The sequence below is a fragment of the Poecilia formosa genome, unplaced genomic scaffold, assembly GCF_000485575.1.
Source record: "Poecilia formosa unplaced genomic scaffold, Poecilia_formosa-5.1.2 Scaffold160, whole genome shotgun sequence".
NCBI classification, from domain to species: domain Eukaryota; kingdom Metazoa; phylum Chordata; class Actinopteri; order Cyprinodontiformes; family Poeciliidae; genus Poecilia; species Poecilia formosa.
The window spans coordinates 1,340,362-1,360,398 of NW_006800099.1; the positions used below are offsets into that span (position 1 = coordinate 1,340,362).

The 20,037-nt window shown below is 39.9% G+C and overlaps 1 protein-coding gene across 1 annotated transcript; it reads left to right on the plus strand.

Annotated features, from left to right (window-relative positions):
- Nucleotides 1–1,485: 1,485 nt before the first annotated feature.
- Nucleotides 1,486–19,672, plus strand: plpp2a (phospholipid phosphatase 2a). Its single transcript, XM_007564565.2, has 6 exons — nucleotides 1,486–1,946; nucleotides 16,175–16,326; nucleotides 16,425–16,687; nucleotides 17,041–17,098; nucleotides 17,373–17,549; nucleotides 18,730–19,672. The coding sequence occupies exons 1-6, from the start codon at nucleotides 1,886–1,888 to the stop codon at nucleotides 18,880–18,882; spliced, it is 864 nt and encodes a 287-aa protein (XP_007564627.1). The 5' UTR covers nucleotides 1,486–1,885; the 3' UTR covers nucleotides 18,883–19,672.
- The last annotated feature ends 365 nt before the right edge of the window (nucleotides 19,673–20,037 follow it).

The window sequence follows — 20,037 nt, forward strand, 5'->3', positions numbered from 1 at the left end:
TAATATGGCATCAAAGCATATTGATGAGTTTATGGGGAAGTGGTTTTCAAGTACATTGAAGCTTTGGTTTTGTATGTTGCTGAGTTTTATTGAATTGTTTCCACTTTCAAAAGCAAACTGAAACCCTTTCTCTTCTCCCCGCCTGCGGCTGGTTCTGGTGTAAAACGGACGGATGTTTACTGGAACACGACGTTACTGGAAACGTGACCTGCTGTAAATTACCAGCCAAAACATTTGTGCAGGTCAAATTCCATGCATGGCTGATGATTAAATAGGAAAACTTATTGCATTAAAATTATTTAAAAAAATAAGACCCAAGTAGGAAAAATAGTCTTCAGAGAAAGTCTATGTGGAGTACTCTGAACTTTATTGGATCTTTAACTGGAGCAGATTTGAGTTATTCATTAAAAATAGATTCAGATATTTAGATGAGTTCGGCATGAAACAAATATTATTTAAAAATCACCTCAAACTCTTTAAATGTCATGAAGAATCGTGATATTTACACTCTGTGGCAGCTTGAACTCTTTGAAATGCTTGGAGATTTTGAATATAAATCCAGTGAGCTCCACCAGAACCAGTTCTGATGTTGGTAAAACTGAGTTCTGCTCATAAGAAAGGGGGCGCTACACAGCAAAACATCTGATTGGTATCTGATTCTGAGGTTAATTCAAATGGTATTTGAGTTTTTGAAGGACTCTGGACAGGATTTGACTACTCCTAGACGCTCAGAGCACAACGTCATTATTATTCTGCAGTAAACAAAGGTTCTTATTTACAGAATCAGATTTTTTTTTATGGACAGAAAATCTTATTCTATTTGTGAAAAGCATTACTTTCTCTGCATTTAACCTGAAGTTGTGAAAATTAATTAGACCTAGGAGGATGTTTGGGTAGTAGCTACTAGCTACATTTACTTGTGTAACATTTACAGAAAAAAAAACTTTTAGGAGTATTTTTACAAAGCTGTACTTTTTACTTTTACTTGTGAAATCTTATTATAAAGTATTGCTATTTTTACTGGAGTACAATTTCTGGATACTGTGAGTAACTTCACTGAATGAAGAATAAACTCATTTTAATAAAAAAATTCACCGGACAAAGACACACACCGGTAGTTTTATATAGAAAGAAACAAATTTGGAAAATGTTTATGTTGCTTGATTTTGTTATTTATATAAAACCAACATTTCCACATAGCTTTATTCTTTAGTCTATCTGATTATTTAGATATGAAATAATCAATGTATTGAACCCTTTAACAGCGTTTTTCCAGGTGTTTCAACTGAGGATATATCCTGCATAATGAGCTCAGCAGGTGCGCAGATCCATGCTAACTGCTGCTAGCTAGTCTGAACGGTTGCCATGGAGATTAAGGGATTTCCCAAACATGCGTGAAAGAATTAAAGCAAAACTCCAGGTATGTTTTTGATGAGGGAACAACGTTAACGCCAAAATAGTCGTTTATACATGACGCCCCTTTAAGAATGTTGTAACAAGGAGGAAAAAATGGACAAGAATAAGCTAAAAGTTTTCACCTTTAGCCACAAAAAGAGTTTTGATGAACTCTTTGAATGTTCCCGCGCTGGGAGCCGCGCCCCTCCGTGGGGGCAGTCCACGCTGCGCACCTGAAGCAGAACCTCCTACAATCAGTCAGTCAGAGAAGCAGGCTGCCAGACGGGTGGGAGGTCAGGTACGCAGCAGCAGAGCAGGAAGAGCAACCAGGTCGTTTGTTTGTTTTTTTTTTTTCTTTCTTTCTTTTCGTTTTTTCTTCCCTGTTTTATTTCCACGCACGGACTCCCGCAACCAGGTGCTCCTCTCAGCCCACCTGCGTTTTCAGCGACGTGGTTTAGTTTAGGAAACGCGGCGCAGCGCTGGAGGAAACATGCCAGAAGAGAAGAAAAGGCGGCTCTTCATCGTGGTGGATGTTCTGTGCGTGTTTGTCGGTGAGTTGCCGCATTTTGTTTCCTCGCTTTATTTATTTATTTATTTATTTATTTATTTATGACAGTGGCTGGGATTGGGATAGGTTTCACTCCGCGGCCCTTGTGTGCGCGCAGTCAGCTGTAAAACCGGAGGAAAAGGAGAAAAGTTGCGTTTCCTTTTGGGATTGTGTGACGCACAGGATTGCTCAATAGAGCCTCGTTTGATTTACTGCAGGTGATAACTGTTGCTCCACAAGCTAAAGGGGCAGAAAGTGAAATTGATTCTGTGAAAAAGGCTGCTCATCAGGTGGCACAGATGTGGATTTACTTAACTACGGAATGGGTCTTTAGAGCCAAGCAGAATATTTCTCAACACCGAGTGATCTTGATGCTTACTGGCGTCTTTCACTGAAGTAATCGGCAAATTTATTTATTTTTTATCATTTATTATCCTCCTCCTTGTCTTGCGAAACTATCGCCTGTAAATGTATCCAAGTGGGTGTGTGGAGTTGGTGCAATACTCTGCACTTTTTTTACGCTTTTATTAAAAAAACAAACCCAAAAAAACAGACCTAGTACATTTTCCATAAATAAATTTACACTGACAGGACAAAAAAAAAAAGAAAAAAGCACAGCCAGTTGGTGAAGTATAGGTTTTAGAAGTTTGTAAAACAGTTTTCTCAAATCTCATCATGAGAACAAAAAGGCTAATTAATCTGGGTCAATGACCCCATAAGAGGCTCAACAGTGAGCCGCCCTTTGACCTCCATTTCATACTTACACATTGCCATCTTATTCATGTCAATAATTAATTTCCATCCATGAGTTTAAGCCACCTGTTTTCTTTTTTGCTGTATTTCCATATTTTTATGAGTTGTGGACATGCACAGAACTAAAAATGCAGAAATTTTATGTGTAATTTTAATTTAGTTGCATTAGTGCCTGTCTCTATTGTTTGTTCTGATTATGATTGTGTTTGTTCAGTCTTGTGTAATATGTCACATAAAACCAAAATATCTCTAAGCGCTTAAATAGAAAATGACTTTAATTGGTTTCAACAGTAGTTTAAAGAAAAATGACTTATATCAGCTAAAGTTTGCCACCATTTTACCGTAACCGTTAATTTCACAAGCCTTTCTGCCATGAACTGGGTCCAAACATTCAAAATTGCAGGAGATGCTATAAGAGACAGAGAATTCACAATAATATGTTAACTATTTTAGTCTTTTTTTTTTTTCTATTTTTTTAAAGTTTGTACTTTTGGCACAATGTCTTCCATTTGTGTCCTGGATTGTAAATATTCCTGCGTTCTCAGAGTTGATCATCATGGTCCTAACATTTCCAGATCCTGTTTATGGTTCTTTTGGTTTGAAAGTCCAAAAGAACCAAAAATGACCAAGTTGAAGCTCATCGTTGTTGTTTCGCAGCGTCGGAGGTTACACTACTGTAACAGCTAAACACGATTTTGAACTCGATATCTGGTCCAGGAATGTCGGTATTGGATCAGAAACAGACGTTGGTTCAGATTAGGCGCATAAAACCTGATTGGTTATAAACTGTATTTTCAGTTTTGGCTGCATGGTTCTTTTCAAAAATGTTAATTGTGATGTTCTAAACCGCTGCTCAAGAGTTTTCCAGAAGAAAACAAACTAATCTGAAAGCGAAATTTGGTTTTAAAGATCAGAAATATAAGCTGATGTACACAGTTGCAGGGTTTCTCCCAGGGTATTATAAGCCTGGCGGGCCTCCAGGCTTTACATGTGCCCCCACCAGGCTTAGCATTGCTTAGTTAAGTTTTTTTTTTTTTAATGTTTGCATTTTTTAAGACTTTATAGTTGGTGTTCAGGTATTAATCTCCTAATCTTTCAATAACACATAATTATCAGGTGATATTTTCAAATTTTCCATCAGCTTTAAACATTTTTAACTGAAAAACACGGCAGGCCGCTGGATGAATGACTGCTGAGCAAGTTTTCTGGGGGAAACCTTGCGGTTGCCTTATGTGATGTGACCTGATGCATATAGGCAGGATAAATGTTTATTTTGATTAAATAACGATTCCTGATAAATGGACGATAAATTTTTATGTACAAGTCCGGTTCGTGGCTTTAAAACAGTCAGGAAGAACAAAAATATCTGTCGCTGATTCTTCCTGATGGTTAAGATCCTGTTTTGGAAACCACAGATTATGTGTGTTGTTGTCCGTGTGAGTCCATCTATCCGACATGGAAAAGTCTTTGTCAAAACAAAGTTTTTTCATAACTTTAAAGGCCCCATTCAGGAGGTGTGTGTGTGTGTGAGTGAAGTGGGGGGGTACAGCTTGTCGAACCGCGTCCTCGCAGAGACCCAAAGGCGGCCGTTCATGCATGCTGCTCAGGGTGGGCTCTGCTTGTGTGCAGGAGCGAGTTGTGCACGGGCAACAAAGCGACGCGCCGCAACTTGCTCTGCTGCCTGGCTCTCACACAAAGCCATTAGCGGCTTATCTTCCAGCTGTTTGCGTCACGCTGCACGCGTTTCCGACACCGCGATCCCGCCGAGCGTCGGTGATGACCCCCGATGTCGGATTCTCACTTCGCTTGATTTTCCACAGCTGCGTGTCGGGGAGGGGGTCAGGTCAAGAAAAGCGGAGAGTTCCTGCTGGAGGATTACAGGATTTATGTTTGGCCTTTGCATGTTTTCCTCCACTTGTGGATGCTTCTGCTGAGTGACATGGAGGAATGATGATGACTGCAGACCCTGCTGTAAATGCTCTTCTGTTTGCAGGAGGAAGTCTTGATTAAAAACAGCTTTTTACTGAGTTACTCAATAAAGACGGTCTGAGTCATTCTAATCCAAGTGATTAAGCATAATGTAATGACCACTGCCAGATTGGGTGAACAATACTGATTATGACGAGGCAATTCGTTCATACAGAGTGATAGGAAGTCCTTCACAGATGAAGGTGGAGTTGAATGAAGCAACATGTTTTGTAAAAGCATAAAAACACTGAGAGTTCATCACAAAAATGAAACAAAGTGATCAAATATGAGCAAATAAACATACGTGACAGAAATGACCCTTTTTATAGAACCGCTGCAGTAAACAGAAACATTTAAAAGAGCCAGCAGTTTTTGTGCATCTCAGGTTTTCAGGCAGATGTGAAACGCTGCTTCCTCTTCTGCCTGGTCCTTATTTGACCAGGAGCTCTGAGTAAATCAGACGTGTTCATGCCTCAGACCACCAACAAGACTTTGAGATCAATCTTTTGACAAACAGGGAGCCGATGCAGTCAGGTTTATTGCTAGACCTGATTTGGTTGTTTGAAATTCAGCTCTTGGTTCTTGAATGCAAAGTCTACAGTGAAACTGAGTCCTGATTTAGAAATGTTTGCGACAAAAACCAACAACTTCTGTCTCTTCTGCATTAACACTTCGACTCAGGGACATCATTAGAGATGAGGCTGGATAAGATATTGTAAAGTCACAATATCAATATCACAAATAACGGATTGGATGGCGATAAATAAGCGCTCTGCACTGAGGCTCTCTATGCTAATTGTATATTTGGTGAGCCTTTGGCACACTTAATGCAAAGGTGTACTAAAAGTTGCATTAAAAGTGTAAACTTTGCATTATTTGGATAATAATGACCATTTTAATACAAAGTTCCATTAAAATTTGCAATAAAAGGGTTGACTTTACATTAATTTACCAAATGACGCTTCACGACAACAGTAATCCATGAGGACTCCTTCATGTTTATACGGATAATTATTAGGATTTGTTTGTGTTTTCTGGACCCACATCCAGTTGAAGTCCTTTACTGAAACACCAGAACCCTTCAGGGGTCTCGTGGGGTAACGAGGTGTTTTTAGACAAGCGGTCGTAATGTTCTGCCTGATTGCCGTAGCACCTTGTTGTGAAATCGGAGGTGAGTCATTGTTGTGATGAGGAAGACTCATGAAGGTGAGCTTTCCCATCTGACAAGTTCACACAGCTTCCTAAATGTCCTGGATTTTTCTGTTCTTCCTTTTACTTGTAACCATTTATGATTAAATCTTTGTCACTGGCTGATGAACGCTGACGGCAGAAATGTCGCAAACATTCCTACGCCTTTCTGTTTTATCTTGTAATTATATAAAAAAAGGAAAGGATATTCTCTTCTCATCTCGCTCCATGTGTTGTTGATTTCTCTGACGCTTTAAATCTCCTTACAAAACACAGAGGATAAAATTGCCAAATTTCTCTCTTGACGAACTCTTCCTAAATTCCTGAGTTTTTATTTTTTTTTTATCCACATTTCTTGATGCAAAGTGTTGGACGTCTGTATTTGTTTCTCACCAAGTTTGAATATTATTTGTGTTTCGGCTGTTTGGCAGATTTTATTTTCCATCACATCTTATGTAGCTTTCTGAAAGTAAATATGACGCCATGTTTTAACTACACCAGTAAGAAATACAAGCAGAAGGCCTTAAAACTCCTGCAACAGTTTAGTCATTCTTGTAACATGACTCTTCAACTTGTTGTTTTGTTTGTAAGAAAAACAGGCTAGACTAGATACTGAAAGCACAATTACTGTTGTTTTATGCTCTAATCTTGTGGGTCATTTTTAGCTTTATGCATTTAAATATCTTGAGTGTTTGTGTGAGTCATTCTTTTTTTCAGTGAAATCAATACAAAGCGTATAACAAGTTTTATGTTGAAGAGTTTGTTGTTTTGGTTGTAAAATAATTGCCATAGTTTAACTTGTGTAGATGTTGATTTCCAGGTTATTGCTAAAGATTCAAGTCAAAGATTTATCTATTTACAGTAGACTTTATGCAGAAGTTATGTTTTTGGACAAATTATTAACGCATAAAAACACAAACTTTTAAAAATTGAACAATGCAAAACAATTCTTTTGACTGAGACAGTTTATGTTAGTAAATTTCACAGCGACAGAACAATGATCTCTAAAGTCATTTTAAGACCTGATTATTCAGTGCATCATGTTTTCTGAGTAAATTTCCCAAAGTTTGAACTTCAACATTTTATTGATTTATTTATTTTTTTTACATGTGAAAGTGTTTTTTGGAGGCAAGAAGCTGACAAACATGTTTCGGTATTTTTATTTCTTCCTCTTTCATTCTGCACACAAACTTCAACCCTGTGGCTCTTATCTGTCGCCGCTGCATGCAGAACCATCACAAGCCATACACACAACAAGCCGTACAAGTGTACATAACACGGCTGCTGACTCCTTCACACACTCGTTTCAACATCCTAACCTCACTCTGAGCAGACATGGAGCAGTGTTTTTAAGATGTGTATGAATATAATTTTGTTTTCTTTCTCCTCTTAGCATTGCTCTCATGCATTAACATTTAAACAGCCTACATTCAGAACATTTTGGGGTTTTTATCTGCTCCTAATGAAAGGCACTAAATGAATCGCCATGACAACAATTAGAAAGTATTGAAATGATGAGAAATGTGAATCCCTTTAGCAGTGGCTTTAGATATTTAATGATGCCACCTGTCATGGCGAGTCGTGTTATGACTTTAAACGTGTCAAACTCGAGGCTCGTGGGCCAAATCTGGCCCGCTGTAGCTTTTTATATGGCCCTCTAGATTCTAGACTAAACACTAAGTGTGCTTAAATATTATATTGATCAAATCAATGCAGTTTTTATCAGTTTACTACCAAATTATATCAATCAGTCCCTCCAGATTCTTGAGAATTATCGTGGAAATTCACACAAAATCTACAAATCCTCAAACCTTTTTGCTCTAACACATAATTTATTGCAGATTTTTATCAAAAATTCTCAAAAGCTTTCTTACTATAAACAGCTGCCTCACTCTTAATTGATAATAGTCTATGATCTATGCAGTGAGTAATTTATCGTCATAAATAAGCGCATAAACACATTTTGCAGCGTTTCGTGTGCTGCTCTTTGTTGTGATCTAGATCTTCAGTGGTTAGTTTTGTAGCTGTGTAGTCTCACCAGTGACTTTCACCCCATGTAACCAAAAAAGCCAAACCTAACAGCTGCTCTGCAAGCTCAAACTTCCTGTTTCAAGTCCAACTTTAAAGGGGATTCTGGCAGTTTTTTCCATATGAATTCGATCCCGTCGAAGCGTACCTCCGTGTGCACACGCATCACAAATTGTTTGTTCACATAGACCTGGGATAATCTTACATTTTCTGTTGGATTCAGACCTACTTTTGTCAAATCACACTTTACTTTCTCTTATGTTGCAATTCAAAGTTGGTATGTGCAGTTTAGACCCAAGAGAAGCAGAAACCAGTACTGATTGCTCCATACGGGCCGGCTGAACAGAAACAGAACCTCCCTAAAATCTGACTGATAAAAACACTATTTTTCTTTTTCAGCAAGTAAGCAATTAAAATCATCCAACTGGACGGTGAAAAACTCAAATGAGAAACTGAAAATGCTAATTTCATGTACTTTTGTTCTGAAGCACACCAAAAACGACCTAAGACCTCCTGTAGAGTTTAATAGGAATCGTCCATATTCGGCGTTGACAGTTTGAAAACATAATTTGTGCTCCTTTCAAAGTCACTGACAGATGTTGTTTTGATTAATGGAGACGCGGCGTCGGTGTCTCTTTCCGCCACGTCAGAGTCGATCGGAGACGAATGACTCCAGATCCCCGACATTCCTGTGTGACGGCGCCGCTCACACGCTTTCCTGTGCCGATGTATTTATTATGTAGCGGTTTCATAATAGGGGAGTTGTTTCAGTTTCTTTTGTTGCAGAAAAGGTCATGAACATCCATGAACGTGGTGCAAATTTCAAAGTGGCAGTTGCTGGTTGGACAACTTATTTCTTTTTTTTATTTTTTCATGTTTGTGCCTTTTGAAAAGAAAAAGTACAACTCTGTCAGCATCTGGTTTCTTTTAGTATAGTCGTATGTTGGTTCTCATAAAAACCAGTAAAAAAAAAAAAGTGCAGAGAAATAAATAAGTACAAAGAAGGTGCAAAACAGAGTACACTAAACCCATGTTTAGTGGTTAAACATTGATTAAACATTATGAAGTTTAGCTAATTTTTACTATGTTGGACACAATTTCAACAGCTGTGTCAGCTGAAAGTGTATCTAGCAACTTGCTGGATACAAATCTTGTGATGATAATTTTTGGAAATTTTCTGTGAAAGAAAAATCTTTCTCATGAAGCTCAGTCGTTGCTCCAGTCAAAAGTCTTGAGGGACTGAATCTAAAACATGCAGGAGTCTGGAGGCGGAAACTCCTGGTTTAACCATGAGGTTTGATTTGAAGGAATGATCCTTTAAGTCTGACAAACTGTGTCTTAAAGTGAGACGGGACATAATCCTGGAGGAGTTCTTGTTTTTCAGTAAAGTTGACTCCACGTCAGGCTGGATAGCGACACTTTTTTTGGTTACCAAAGCATAGAAAAGTCACAGATTTATTTATTTTTTTTATTTTTAGATTGTTGATGTAGCAGCAGTTTGATTCCCCAGTAGAAAAGATAAATCTTGAACGTGAGAGAATATCCCCACTTGCTAACAAAATTAACATTTCAGTAGGTAATCTTTACTGTAGTTGTGTGAAACATTAAATATTTTAAACAGAATCCTGAACTGTATGATTTTTAAATCACTTCTTCAAGCTGAAGACGATGCATAAAGTAATTTAGCCTCTTCAAAGTTATTTTACAATTACAAATTCTTAAAAAAAAAGATTTGTGGAAAAGCCATTATTTACCCCAAAATATTGCTAAAACTCTGTCCCATTCTTTTGAATACAGTTGGCAAACTTATATTTTGTTAGACACAATACTTTGACGTTTATTGAAATCATATTTGAAAATAACTTTTTAGCTACAAATCTCTTGTTTGGAGAAAATACTGCTCTGAAAACAAAACTCGTCTGTTTTTTTTTCTTTTAACACTTCATGCCTTTTGTTACATTTCCAAATGTTTATAACGATGATTTATAATTACTGATGCTCTCATGAAACCAACAAATTGTTTAAACGACAGCAGTAGCGACCTAAAGATCCATTGGTGTTTATGAGAATCATAAAAGTATTCGTCCATCACAGGTTGGGAAAGTTTATTTTTAAAGTTTTCACGTCTTCTAGCCTAAATCAAGCTGTACGGTAATTATTATGAGGGTAATAAATAAGTTGAGAAATGTGAAGCATGTGGTAAATGTACAGCAAGGCGTAAAGCAAACAAGCGCCAGGCGCGTCGAGCCGTGGCCTTTTGGACGCCGCTGCTGCGTTAACTCCCAGCTTTATTGACGTAGTTAAGCCTCAAGGTTATTGTTGAGTTCCTTCCAAGCATTGCATCAGATTTTAATACATTTGTCGTATCAGTAAAGCTCGGGCCAGCAGCAGTCGGGTTATCTTAACACAAAGGCTGGAAACGAGGGGGGGAAACGGTGCGGCTTACGCTGGCTACACTTGATAAAGCTCGCTTTGTGGCCTTCTCCAGTCTCGTAAAAATCAGTTATTTGCCTTCCTTTGTGTCGTTTCTTTTTATTTTTTCCCAGGAAAAACACCCGTCCTAACAGGAAGCGATGCTCTCTTTCTGCAACAACGCTCGTCTCGATCGCAGCGGCTGTCCAGAGAGTTCTTGGACAAACGGCGAGCGTCGCAGACGGATGAGGTCTTGACCGAGCGGCGCTGACGGAAAGCAGCCGATGTGGACACAGTGTTGCTATCGCGCCGCTCTTCCTGAGCTCGTGTCATGGGAATGCGGTTCAGGAGAAACATAGCGCAACACGAACCGAAAAACCAACGTCACTCGTAAACGGAAAGATCTGAACAAGTTAAATATTTGTTTTCCTAAACGTCTCCCAGGAGGATCGCAGACTTCAAACATTCTTTACCTTTCCCCGTTTTTGGTTCTGCTTTTTGACAAATATCTATTATTCAGCTCCTAAGGAGTGATGGCCACTCATCTTGAGCAGAATAACAGGAACACTTCCCTCTTCCTGCAGGGTCGTAGGTCAAGGGGAAGTTATACTTGCGCATGATCCCAAATTTCATCATGTTTATTTTCTCAGGGTAGATTCAGGATCTTTTCAGACAGAACTGTAAAAGTGTGAAACAATACTTTTGCTCCCCTCCCTGTTTTTCTTCCTTTCTTTCTTTTTTTTTTTATCTGTCCAGTTGACATTTCATATCAGTCGATTAAAAAGTCAGCAAAAACCACGAGTGTGTTCCTTCTCCTGGGTGGAAACGTTGTGAGACGAACCCATTGTTTGTTCGGAGCGCTGACGGCTCACGCAGGAACTAAAACTTGACAGCAGCGTGGAAAATGTCACATCGGGATGAGACAAGCTGGTACAAGCCTGAAACTTTTTCTACAGATGTGCAAAACGTGGAGTTTAAAAAAAACAAAAAAAACATTTTTATTTAGGACGGATTGTGGTAGAACCACTCAGACAAAGAATCAGGCCAAAAATCATTTATCAGGCTGCAGAAATGGAGGAAGAATTCACTTTAGGCTGTTGGAAAATGCAGAACATTTTCTGCATGAAGTGAAAAATGCTTCATTTTTATCAAGGATCTCTGGTATGTGTCGGTCAGGACATCAGCATGACGCACACCCCGGCGTGCTTCACTGTGGCTTGACTTTAGCGTTTGGTTTGTTAAACTCTTAGTCGCTTTGAGGTGCGAATTTATTTTGAGATCTTTTCCTGAAGTGGACTGATCGGATCCTGCTGATCCACTTTGAACTAAACCAACAGTAAATGCATGTGTGGGGTTTTTGTAAAAATATCACCCGTAGGAAGGCGGGCCCGCCTCAAAAACAAAACCAGGCCCTCTGGAATAACAGAGCAGACAGAAACTGTCCAAAACCGATAACAGGAACTCTAATCTGGCCTCAGCTTGCAGTCGATGTCCACTTCCTCATTCCCTATGTGGCTAAATGCGCTGTTGATTCCCGTGTCTGTTTTTTTTTCTTTTTTCTTTTTCGTTTTTCTTTAACAGCGGCTTAAATTTGTCCGGTTGCGCAGCATGTGGCCTCCTGCGACTCGTGTCGAACAATCGGCGTCTTATCTTAATGTTATCCCTCCTCCCTGCCGAACAAACGCCGGTCGGACTCTAGTTCAAAGCCAGGCTGAGAGCGACGCTTGACCTGCTGGAGAAATGTTCCTCGGAGATGAGAGGAGCAGAGGGAGGGGCGGGACTTCCTGTCATGGAATAAATCCTCCTAGACGAGGAACCGGCTCCTCATCAAAGACCAGAACGGACATCAGGGTTTGTCTTTAGGTGTCCTGGTGAAATGTGCTGCATGAGTCACAATCTGTGATTCGCTAATTATCTAACTGGTCTGACTCAACATAGGATGACTAGGAACAACTTGTGGTTGTAAAATGTTTTGCAACACTGAACATTTCATGCTTCTCTCTGACGGTTCACCTTGGTTTGGAAATTCATTTTAAGCAAAAATGTGATTTTTCCTGAACCATCAGTTTAATTTTTATGAAAGTTTTCCTCAGGTGACGGGTTCTATTGGGTGGAAGAAAACGATTTAAGATTTTATAAGCTCATTTAATGTAAACAAAAAAAAAACACTTTTTTTTGTTAAAATGTGATTTATCCTGTTGGTTAGGGAGAATCTTGTCCATTTACACATTTTTCCACAGATTCTGAGGGGATTTAGATCTGGACTTGGACTGAGCCGCTCGTACGCAGCAATGCACTTTAATACAAACTGCAGTTGCATCAGATAAAGAAAACGACAAACCGTTTTGCCCACTCCAGTATGTCTTTTCCTTTGTTGTCTCGTCCCCACCGCTCTTTGTGAGCTTTTGAATCTGTTAGAAGAATAATAAAATCCTTCCAACAAGCTAAATATGTTACTGGCATGCAGGAATTTTGTCCATGGCACTTTAAAATAAGATGCCAAATGTCCTGTGCAGCGGTCGTATTGCAAACTTCCACTGGACAGTGAACCTCTGCCACGTCTTTTTTTTTTTTTTTGCAGCCTCTGACTGGATTTCTTCCAGGATTTTTCTCTTTTAAGCTCCTTTCATTTCCCCCCACAGCATGATGCTGCCACTCTGATCAGATCCAATTACCGTCGATCTAAATTATAAAATTTGTTCCCCATACTTGATTTGTAGCAGTCTATATTTTATTTTTGCTGGCATAAACTTTACATTTGCAAAGAAAAAAACAAAGTGTCACATTAAAACCCCTACAAAACACATTAAAGTCTTTAACACAACAGATGGAGAAATGATCAAAGGTGTGTGAATGCTATTGCAAAACACTGCAGTTGTGCTTTTGGTGCAGATTCTGGTGCAGAATAGTGAGGTTTATTTGTCCTTCCAGCGTTGCATCAGCAGCCATTTACATAAAAACAACAACATAAACAAATGTGTGCAACTGTTCGCTTTGAGACCAGCTTATAGTCGTTGCATAGTTTCCCCTGGAGGAAACAATATAAACGCTCGTACCTCTCAGTCCTGAGCTCCAGGTCTCTACGTCAGATTACTGTTGTGACTTTACATGCGAGCCGTTTGTGTCTCCGCTTGTGTTTTTGGTGGATTGTTGTCTTTCTGCTGGATGAACTGAAGGTGCGCACACCGAGGAAGTGCTGTCGTTGTAGGGAACACTTGTGGTGCGTGTCGGTGAATACGCAGCTACTGGCCTAAAACACAAACTCCATCCAATTCCCCCCCACCCCCTTGTTTCTGCCTTCAGCAGAAAGTTCTTGAAAACAGGAAAGCTATTTAAAGGCTGTCGGTCGGATAAAACTGTTGTCTTCCTCTGATTTAAGAGACGGCTTTGTCATCTTTTGTCTTCTGTGAGGGGAAGTTTTGAGCCCAGCGTTTCCTGACCGTCCTCAACAAAAGCTTTTTCTCATTACGACCTTATAAATGCACACCTCTCTTTTTCGAGTCAGCAAACTTCAACCCTTTTTTTCTTTTTTGTCTGTCAGGAGTGTGTGTGTGTGAGCACGTCAGCACGTCTTCAGAGGCATGTTGAATGTGTGTTTTCCCCCTCCGCTGCTCGGCTTCCCAGGCCCTTTACGGTGTGAACGCCGCCCCCGCTGTCAGAGGTCGCCTCTGCAGCGTCCGGCCGGTTTCCACGGCCACCAGTGTCTCTGGGTTGTTTTTTTTTAAAGAGAAAATGCAACCTGCAGGGATAAAAGTTGTTGCCTCTGACAAATTCATGCTTTTGGGAGAGTGGTGTCTTGTCTGAAGCTGAAATATTGTGTGTTTGAACTATTCTTACTGGGACTTTAAAAACATTACAGACACACAAACTGGGCCTGCTTTGACTCCCAACTGGCCACCAGTTCATCGGCATCAAGGCAAACCAAGATTTTTAAACAATTTGGGTCTTAAAGTAAAGTAATAATTATAACCTGCGATTCTGTCGTGTCCACCTGTCGCTGCTCACAAGTTGACCGGCTAATGCAGAGCTACTCCATTCTCTTTCTTGCTTACAAAAAAGTTTAACGAAGCATTTTGGAAAATTGAGCGTGCACGACATGGAAACACTTTGCTGCGTTAAAGATTACATTTGCTTTAGACTTTTTGTCACATTTTCATGTTTCAGAAAAAAAAAATTATAAAAGATGACATTGATCATGAATTTACAAAATCATAGTTTCAGTGTTTACTTCACCAGCAACACCCGGGTCTGATTATTGCCCGACTTGTAGGGTCAGAAAATTGACTGAAAGAGGGTGAAAGGGGTAAAAACGAAATGCGTCGTGTCAAAATTTAAGACGGGAGAAGCATCCATCACTACATCCTGATAGAAGCTGCTGCAAAGTTTGCTTTCTCAAGCTTTGTGACTCCAGTGAGCTGCGACAAGACACTATCTATGAAGGGAGAAAATATGGAACAGTGGTGAGCGTCTCCATGAGGGGCCAGCATCACATCGCTGCTCTAAGCACACCTTAGTGAGTTACCCAAAGGAGCAGAAAATGGCAACATTTAAAAATACTACAGGCTTCATGTGCCTCAGATCAGGTCAGTGTCTGGATTCAACAGTAATGACTTGTAAAAAAGCTCCAAGGCCAAAACCACAGCTGACAAAAATAAGAAAAAGACAAAAAAAAAACACACAATCTCACATTTGTTGATTTTGATCCTCAAAACTTTTGGGAAAATGTTCTCTGGGCCAGTGAGAAGAAATTCTACTTTTTTTCGCTGTTACATCTGATATGAAACTAACAGGATTTTCTAAAAAGAACACCATACATGCACTCAAACACGGCGGTGGCGGTATGATGGACTTTATAAGATGTGCTGGGTTCTGTGGCAGAATAATTGTCTAAAATGCACCATCGAGTTCAAGTCAAATTGAAGGTTTTGCAGTGGCCTAGTCAAAGCTCAGATTGGAAATTAATAAAAAATAAAAAAAGTGGTTTGACAATAAACTACTTTAAGAGTGACAAAGATTGGGGAACAGTTCCTCCACAGCGACGTAAAGAAAAGTAATTGCCAGTAATTGTGAATCCTTGGGCAGCAAAAACAGTTTTAGGGTGAAATTATTTTTGACTTTTCGCAAAATAAAGTCTGTAGAAATCCCTAAAACGTCTTACTTTCACTCTCATTTGTATCTCATCACCAATAGCTTATTAAAGAAATGAGCGATCTGGACACGGCCATGTTTTCAGACGAGTCACATTTACTGCTGATGCTGCAGAATCATCGAATTGTTAGTCGGCACATTTCTGAAGCGACTCGAATGTTGCTGCTGAACGCCGACTCAGCTCATTGTTCTGATCAAATGTAACGATGGGCTCCGTTTCTCGCTGGATTCTTTAAATAAAAGCAGGATGCATACATGACGCCATCGCTGCAGCAGACTGTAGATGTGTTGCCAAACATTCATGCAGCGCTGCTTGTGTGTGTCGGTGATGTTTTTGTAAAGAAAACATTGATAATGTCCATTTTATATTGGAATGAAATTGAATTTAATGTAGAAAGTGATGACAGTTTTTGCTATGCGTCATGTTTTCTCTCAGCCTACTGAATTTATCAAAAAAATTAAGTCATAATTTATATAAAGCTTGAACAAAATACCAGATTAATTTTGAATAATTCTCTCTAAAGAAAGCAGAACTTGTTTTTTTTTTTTTTTTTAACATTGTTAGACATTTTAATCGTAACCAAGAAGTGACTGTCTGTATTTCTAGATATTGAAGTTCTTTCATTGTAGGATCACCACCGACGTTCAGGCATTTCTTCTCCTACATAAACATTTAAAAAAGAAAAAAACAAGAAACTGCCTTTATCACTAAATACATTTTTCCTGTGTCTCCAGCGGCTCTGCCCTCAGCCATCCTCACGCTGAGGTTCAAACCGTACCTGAGAGGAATCCACTGCGACGACGAGAGCATCAGATATCCCTACAGGAAAGACACCATCTCCCATGGAACCATGGCCGCCGTCACCATCGCCTGCTCTATGGTCATTGTAAGTCCCGTTGTTGAGCTCATGGTTGCAACTTGGCGAGAAGGTTGTCGTTTTTTTTTTTTTTTTTAACGTTTTCCAAATGGCTTTTCTCGCTGCAGATCACCACCGGAGAGGCCTACCTGGTGCACACGAAACGCCTGCGTTCAAACTCCACGTTCAACCAGTACCTGTCCGCGCTCTACAAGGTGGTCGGCACCTTCCTGTTTGGCGCGGCGGTCAGCCAGTCCCTGACCGATCTGGCGAAGTTCACCATCGGCCGCCCCCGTCCGAACTTCCTGTCCGTGTGCGCCCCGACGTCCTGCAGCGGATACGTGGTGAACATCAACTGCACAGGCAGCCCGCGCAATGTGACGGAATCCAGGTGAGAGGAAATGGATCCGTCACTCGCTCAGTGTCCTCAGAGTTAGTTTACACACAGCATTGCAGCTAAAACTCAAGAGTCAATTCATGTAAAGCTGCATGAAGTCCACTTCTGTCCAGATTGGATGTAAAATCAGCGTCACGATGCTGAAGTTGCACACAGAGTGAATGATTTATTCCTCCTTGAAGGAATAAATATGAGAGTGTCTTAAATTATTCCTCAACCGAAACTGCTCCACCCCCCATAATTATTAAAAATATATATTAAACATTGTGAATTAAAAAAATCATTATAATCTCCCAATGGAGTGAATTAGTTGAATCTTCATTTTCATTTTCTCTCTTTCCCCTCAGGCTGTCGTTTTACTCCGGTCACTCAGCCTTCGGGATGTACTGCATGCTCTTCCTGTCGGTGAGTGACCCCGTGTGACCTTTTGTCCAGATGTGAACAGGCTGTTTAGTGGAAAGCCCAGAAATGAGCCACAACAGGAGGAGACAGTCGAGACACGGACGTCTCCGGACTGAAAACACCATTGTTGTCATTTTTCATATTTCACCGTAGGAGGAAAGCAAACAGATCTAATAATAACCGTTAGGAGGGAGATGGATTTCCAAATAAAAACCTCCAGTAGTGTCATCTGGTCAGAGTTAAGTGTGTGTGTGTGTGTGTGTGTGTGTGCGCGCAGCTCTACGTCCAGGCCAGGATGCAGGGGAAGTGGACGAGGCTGGTCCGGCCCACCATCCAGTTCTTCCTGGTGGCGTTTTCTCTCTACGTTGGATACACGCGCGTCTCCGACAACAAGCACCACTGGAGCGACGTGCTGGTGGGGCTGCTGCAGGGCGCGCTCATCGCTGTGCTCACGGTGAGTCGGCTAGCAAGAGAAAACCAGGTCACTTTAAAAAAAACAAAAAAACCCTGTGAACCATATAAATATTTAGAGATGCTCAAAGATGGCGAAAGGTTGTGAAAACCTCACGATGGAGAAAACAGAGGCAATAGCATCATGATTAGTTTGCAGCCTTATTCTGTTGTGCCATAATCTTCACAGTTTCAGATCATGCATTTAAAGCTGCAGTTTACAAAGAATTTATATTTTACATATAAACTGTCACTACGGTGTAATAGTTTGGCATCAGATAGTAAATCTGTGGAAAAAATCTTAGCTCTTCTTTCAGCACTAACTAGAAACAACCAATCAGAGTAGACTGAAAACTCCAAGACGCTCCTGATTGGTTGTTTCTGACCGGGAGCATTTTTTCAGACGTCTCAGGGAGGAAATGGAGGAGCTCGATCTTTTCGCAAATTATCTGTTTCATATTCTACTGTCGGGACACTGTAAGATTGTTTTTTTTTTTTTTTTTTTTTTAAATACACTTTTTTCTTATAGAAAATGTTAATTCTGCAGATTCAGTTTTATATCCCAGCTCTCCTCTGAACGTTTCCATCTTTTCTCCCTGACCTGTCAGATGTGTTGCTTCATCGTCACGATTCTGTTTGTTCCTTAATGCACCATGTGTCTGAGTGAAGTTGGTTCTTCAAATCAGACAAAATTGGTGTCAAACGTTTGTGCAGTAAAATGTTTTGTTTGAAGACATTAATGAAATTTTAAAGGTCAAAACATTAACTGGACCCCCCCACCCCCCAACTTTTTTGACCTTTAAACTTTCATTAATGTCTCTAAAGTCAAAAGTCAACACAAGTCGGGCTGATTAACACCAATTTTATCTGATTTGAAGAAGGTGAGGAGAGGAGCCGGTTGACCTTTCATGACCTCTGGAAACATTTCTTAATATCTTTAAAATTATAGCGGCACAAACGGACATTTTCGCTGCACAAACATAGCAGAAGATTAGGACGAAGTTCATTAATTAACAAACCTTTAAGGCCTCCACATCACAACTGCACTGGATTGTATTTATGTAGCAGATTAAAGAGAACTGAATACAAATGCTTCTCTCTTCTGGTTCGTTTGCAAAAGTTTAAATGCACATTATTTTATTACGTTCTGTGTTTTAAACTTGCTCGCTTCTCTCCGCTCTCAGGTTCAATACGTATCGGATTTCTTCAAGCAGCGGACGCCGCCGCTCTGCACGCAGGCGGACGAACAGGCGGAGGAACAACTGGAGTGCAAGCCGAACCCGCAGCCTTTGGACTCGCAGCACGGAAACCACTACAGCCACCCCGGACTGGCGTGAGCCGCAGACGAGCGCCGACAGCAGCAGCCGCTCCGTTATCCACAGAACTGTTTTTTTTAAAAGCCACAAATAACCCACACAGAAAACTTTGCCGCAGCTGTTTTATAACTATGACAAATATGATTCCCCCCCCAAAAACCTGTTAGAACAGAAACTTTATGACCGGGTGTTTTTTTGTGGGTGTATGTGTTCGCTGCAGAAAGATGTGCCCGATTGACTTGTGTGTGCGCGTGTGTGTGTGTGGGGGGGGGGAAGAGATTTGTGCACCAGTGTAGAATAATTATATTTTATATCGTCTCTTAATCGCTCAGCTTTTCAAATTGTGCCAAATTAAAAGTGACAGTTTTAAACAAATGGCAAGAGAACGTTCCTCTTCTTCGGTGGAGGAACAAACCGTCGCCGCGTTGTCGCAGTCCGGATCGGTTTTATATTCGCTGCAGCTGAATGTATCTGCACATTCCTGACGTTTTAATTTTCCTATGCATGTGTTTTTATCCTACTCAAAGGCAGATGCATGTTTTCAGCCATGTTCTCCTCTTTATAGCTACTGTATGCGATGAATAGATAATTTCAAGATTAACATGTTTTCTATGTTACAGTGGCAGTTCCTGCTTTAATGGCAGGTTGACTAATAGAGGGTTAAGTTTTATATATTTTAAAGAATCTGTCGACAGAATAACTATCCCCAGGTTTGACTAGTGTATTTAATGTTTTGATTCTTGTCTCATGCTAAATGGTTCTAAAGCCAAAAGGCAAGGAAAACAAATGGAATAAAGATTTTATACATATCGGGTATTTTTTAAATATTTTTTTTTTCTTTTTTTTACAGAAATACTTTTAAACTTTTAAAGTTGGGCCAGTTTTTAAATGGCTTAAAATTTAAACCACAGATTACAAACTAGAGTTAAGTCCAACTTGAATCAGTAGCTGGCTAAAATACAACTGGAAAAAATTAGAGACCACTTATCAGTTTTTATTCTTCATAGGTTTATGTTTGAGAACATTGTTTTATCCTATGAACTACTAACATGTCTCTGAGATTACAAGCAAAAATTAAGCATGTATTTGCACAAAATGAGAAATGGTAAAAATAATAAAGATGAAGTGCTTTCAGACCTCAAATAATGCAAAGAAAACAATAATACTAATGTTTTA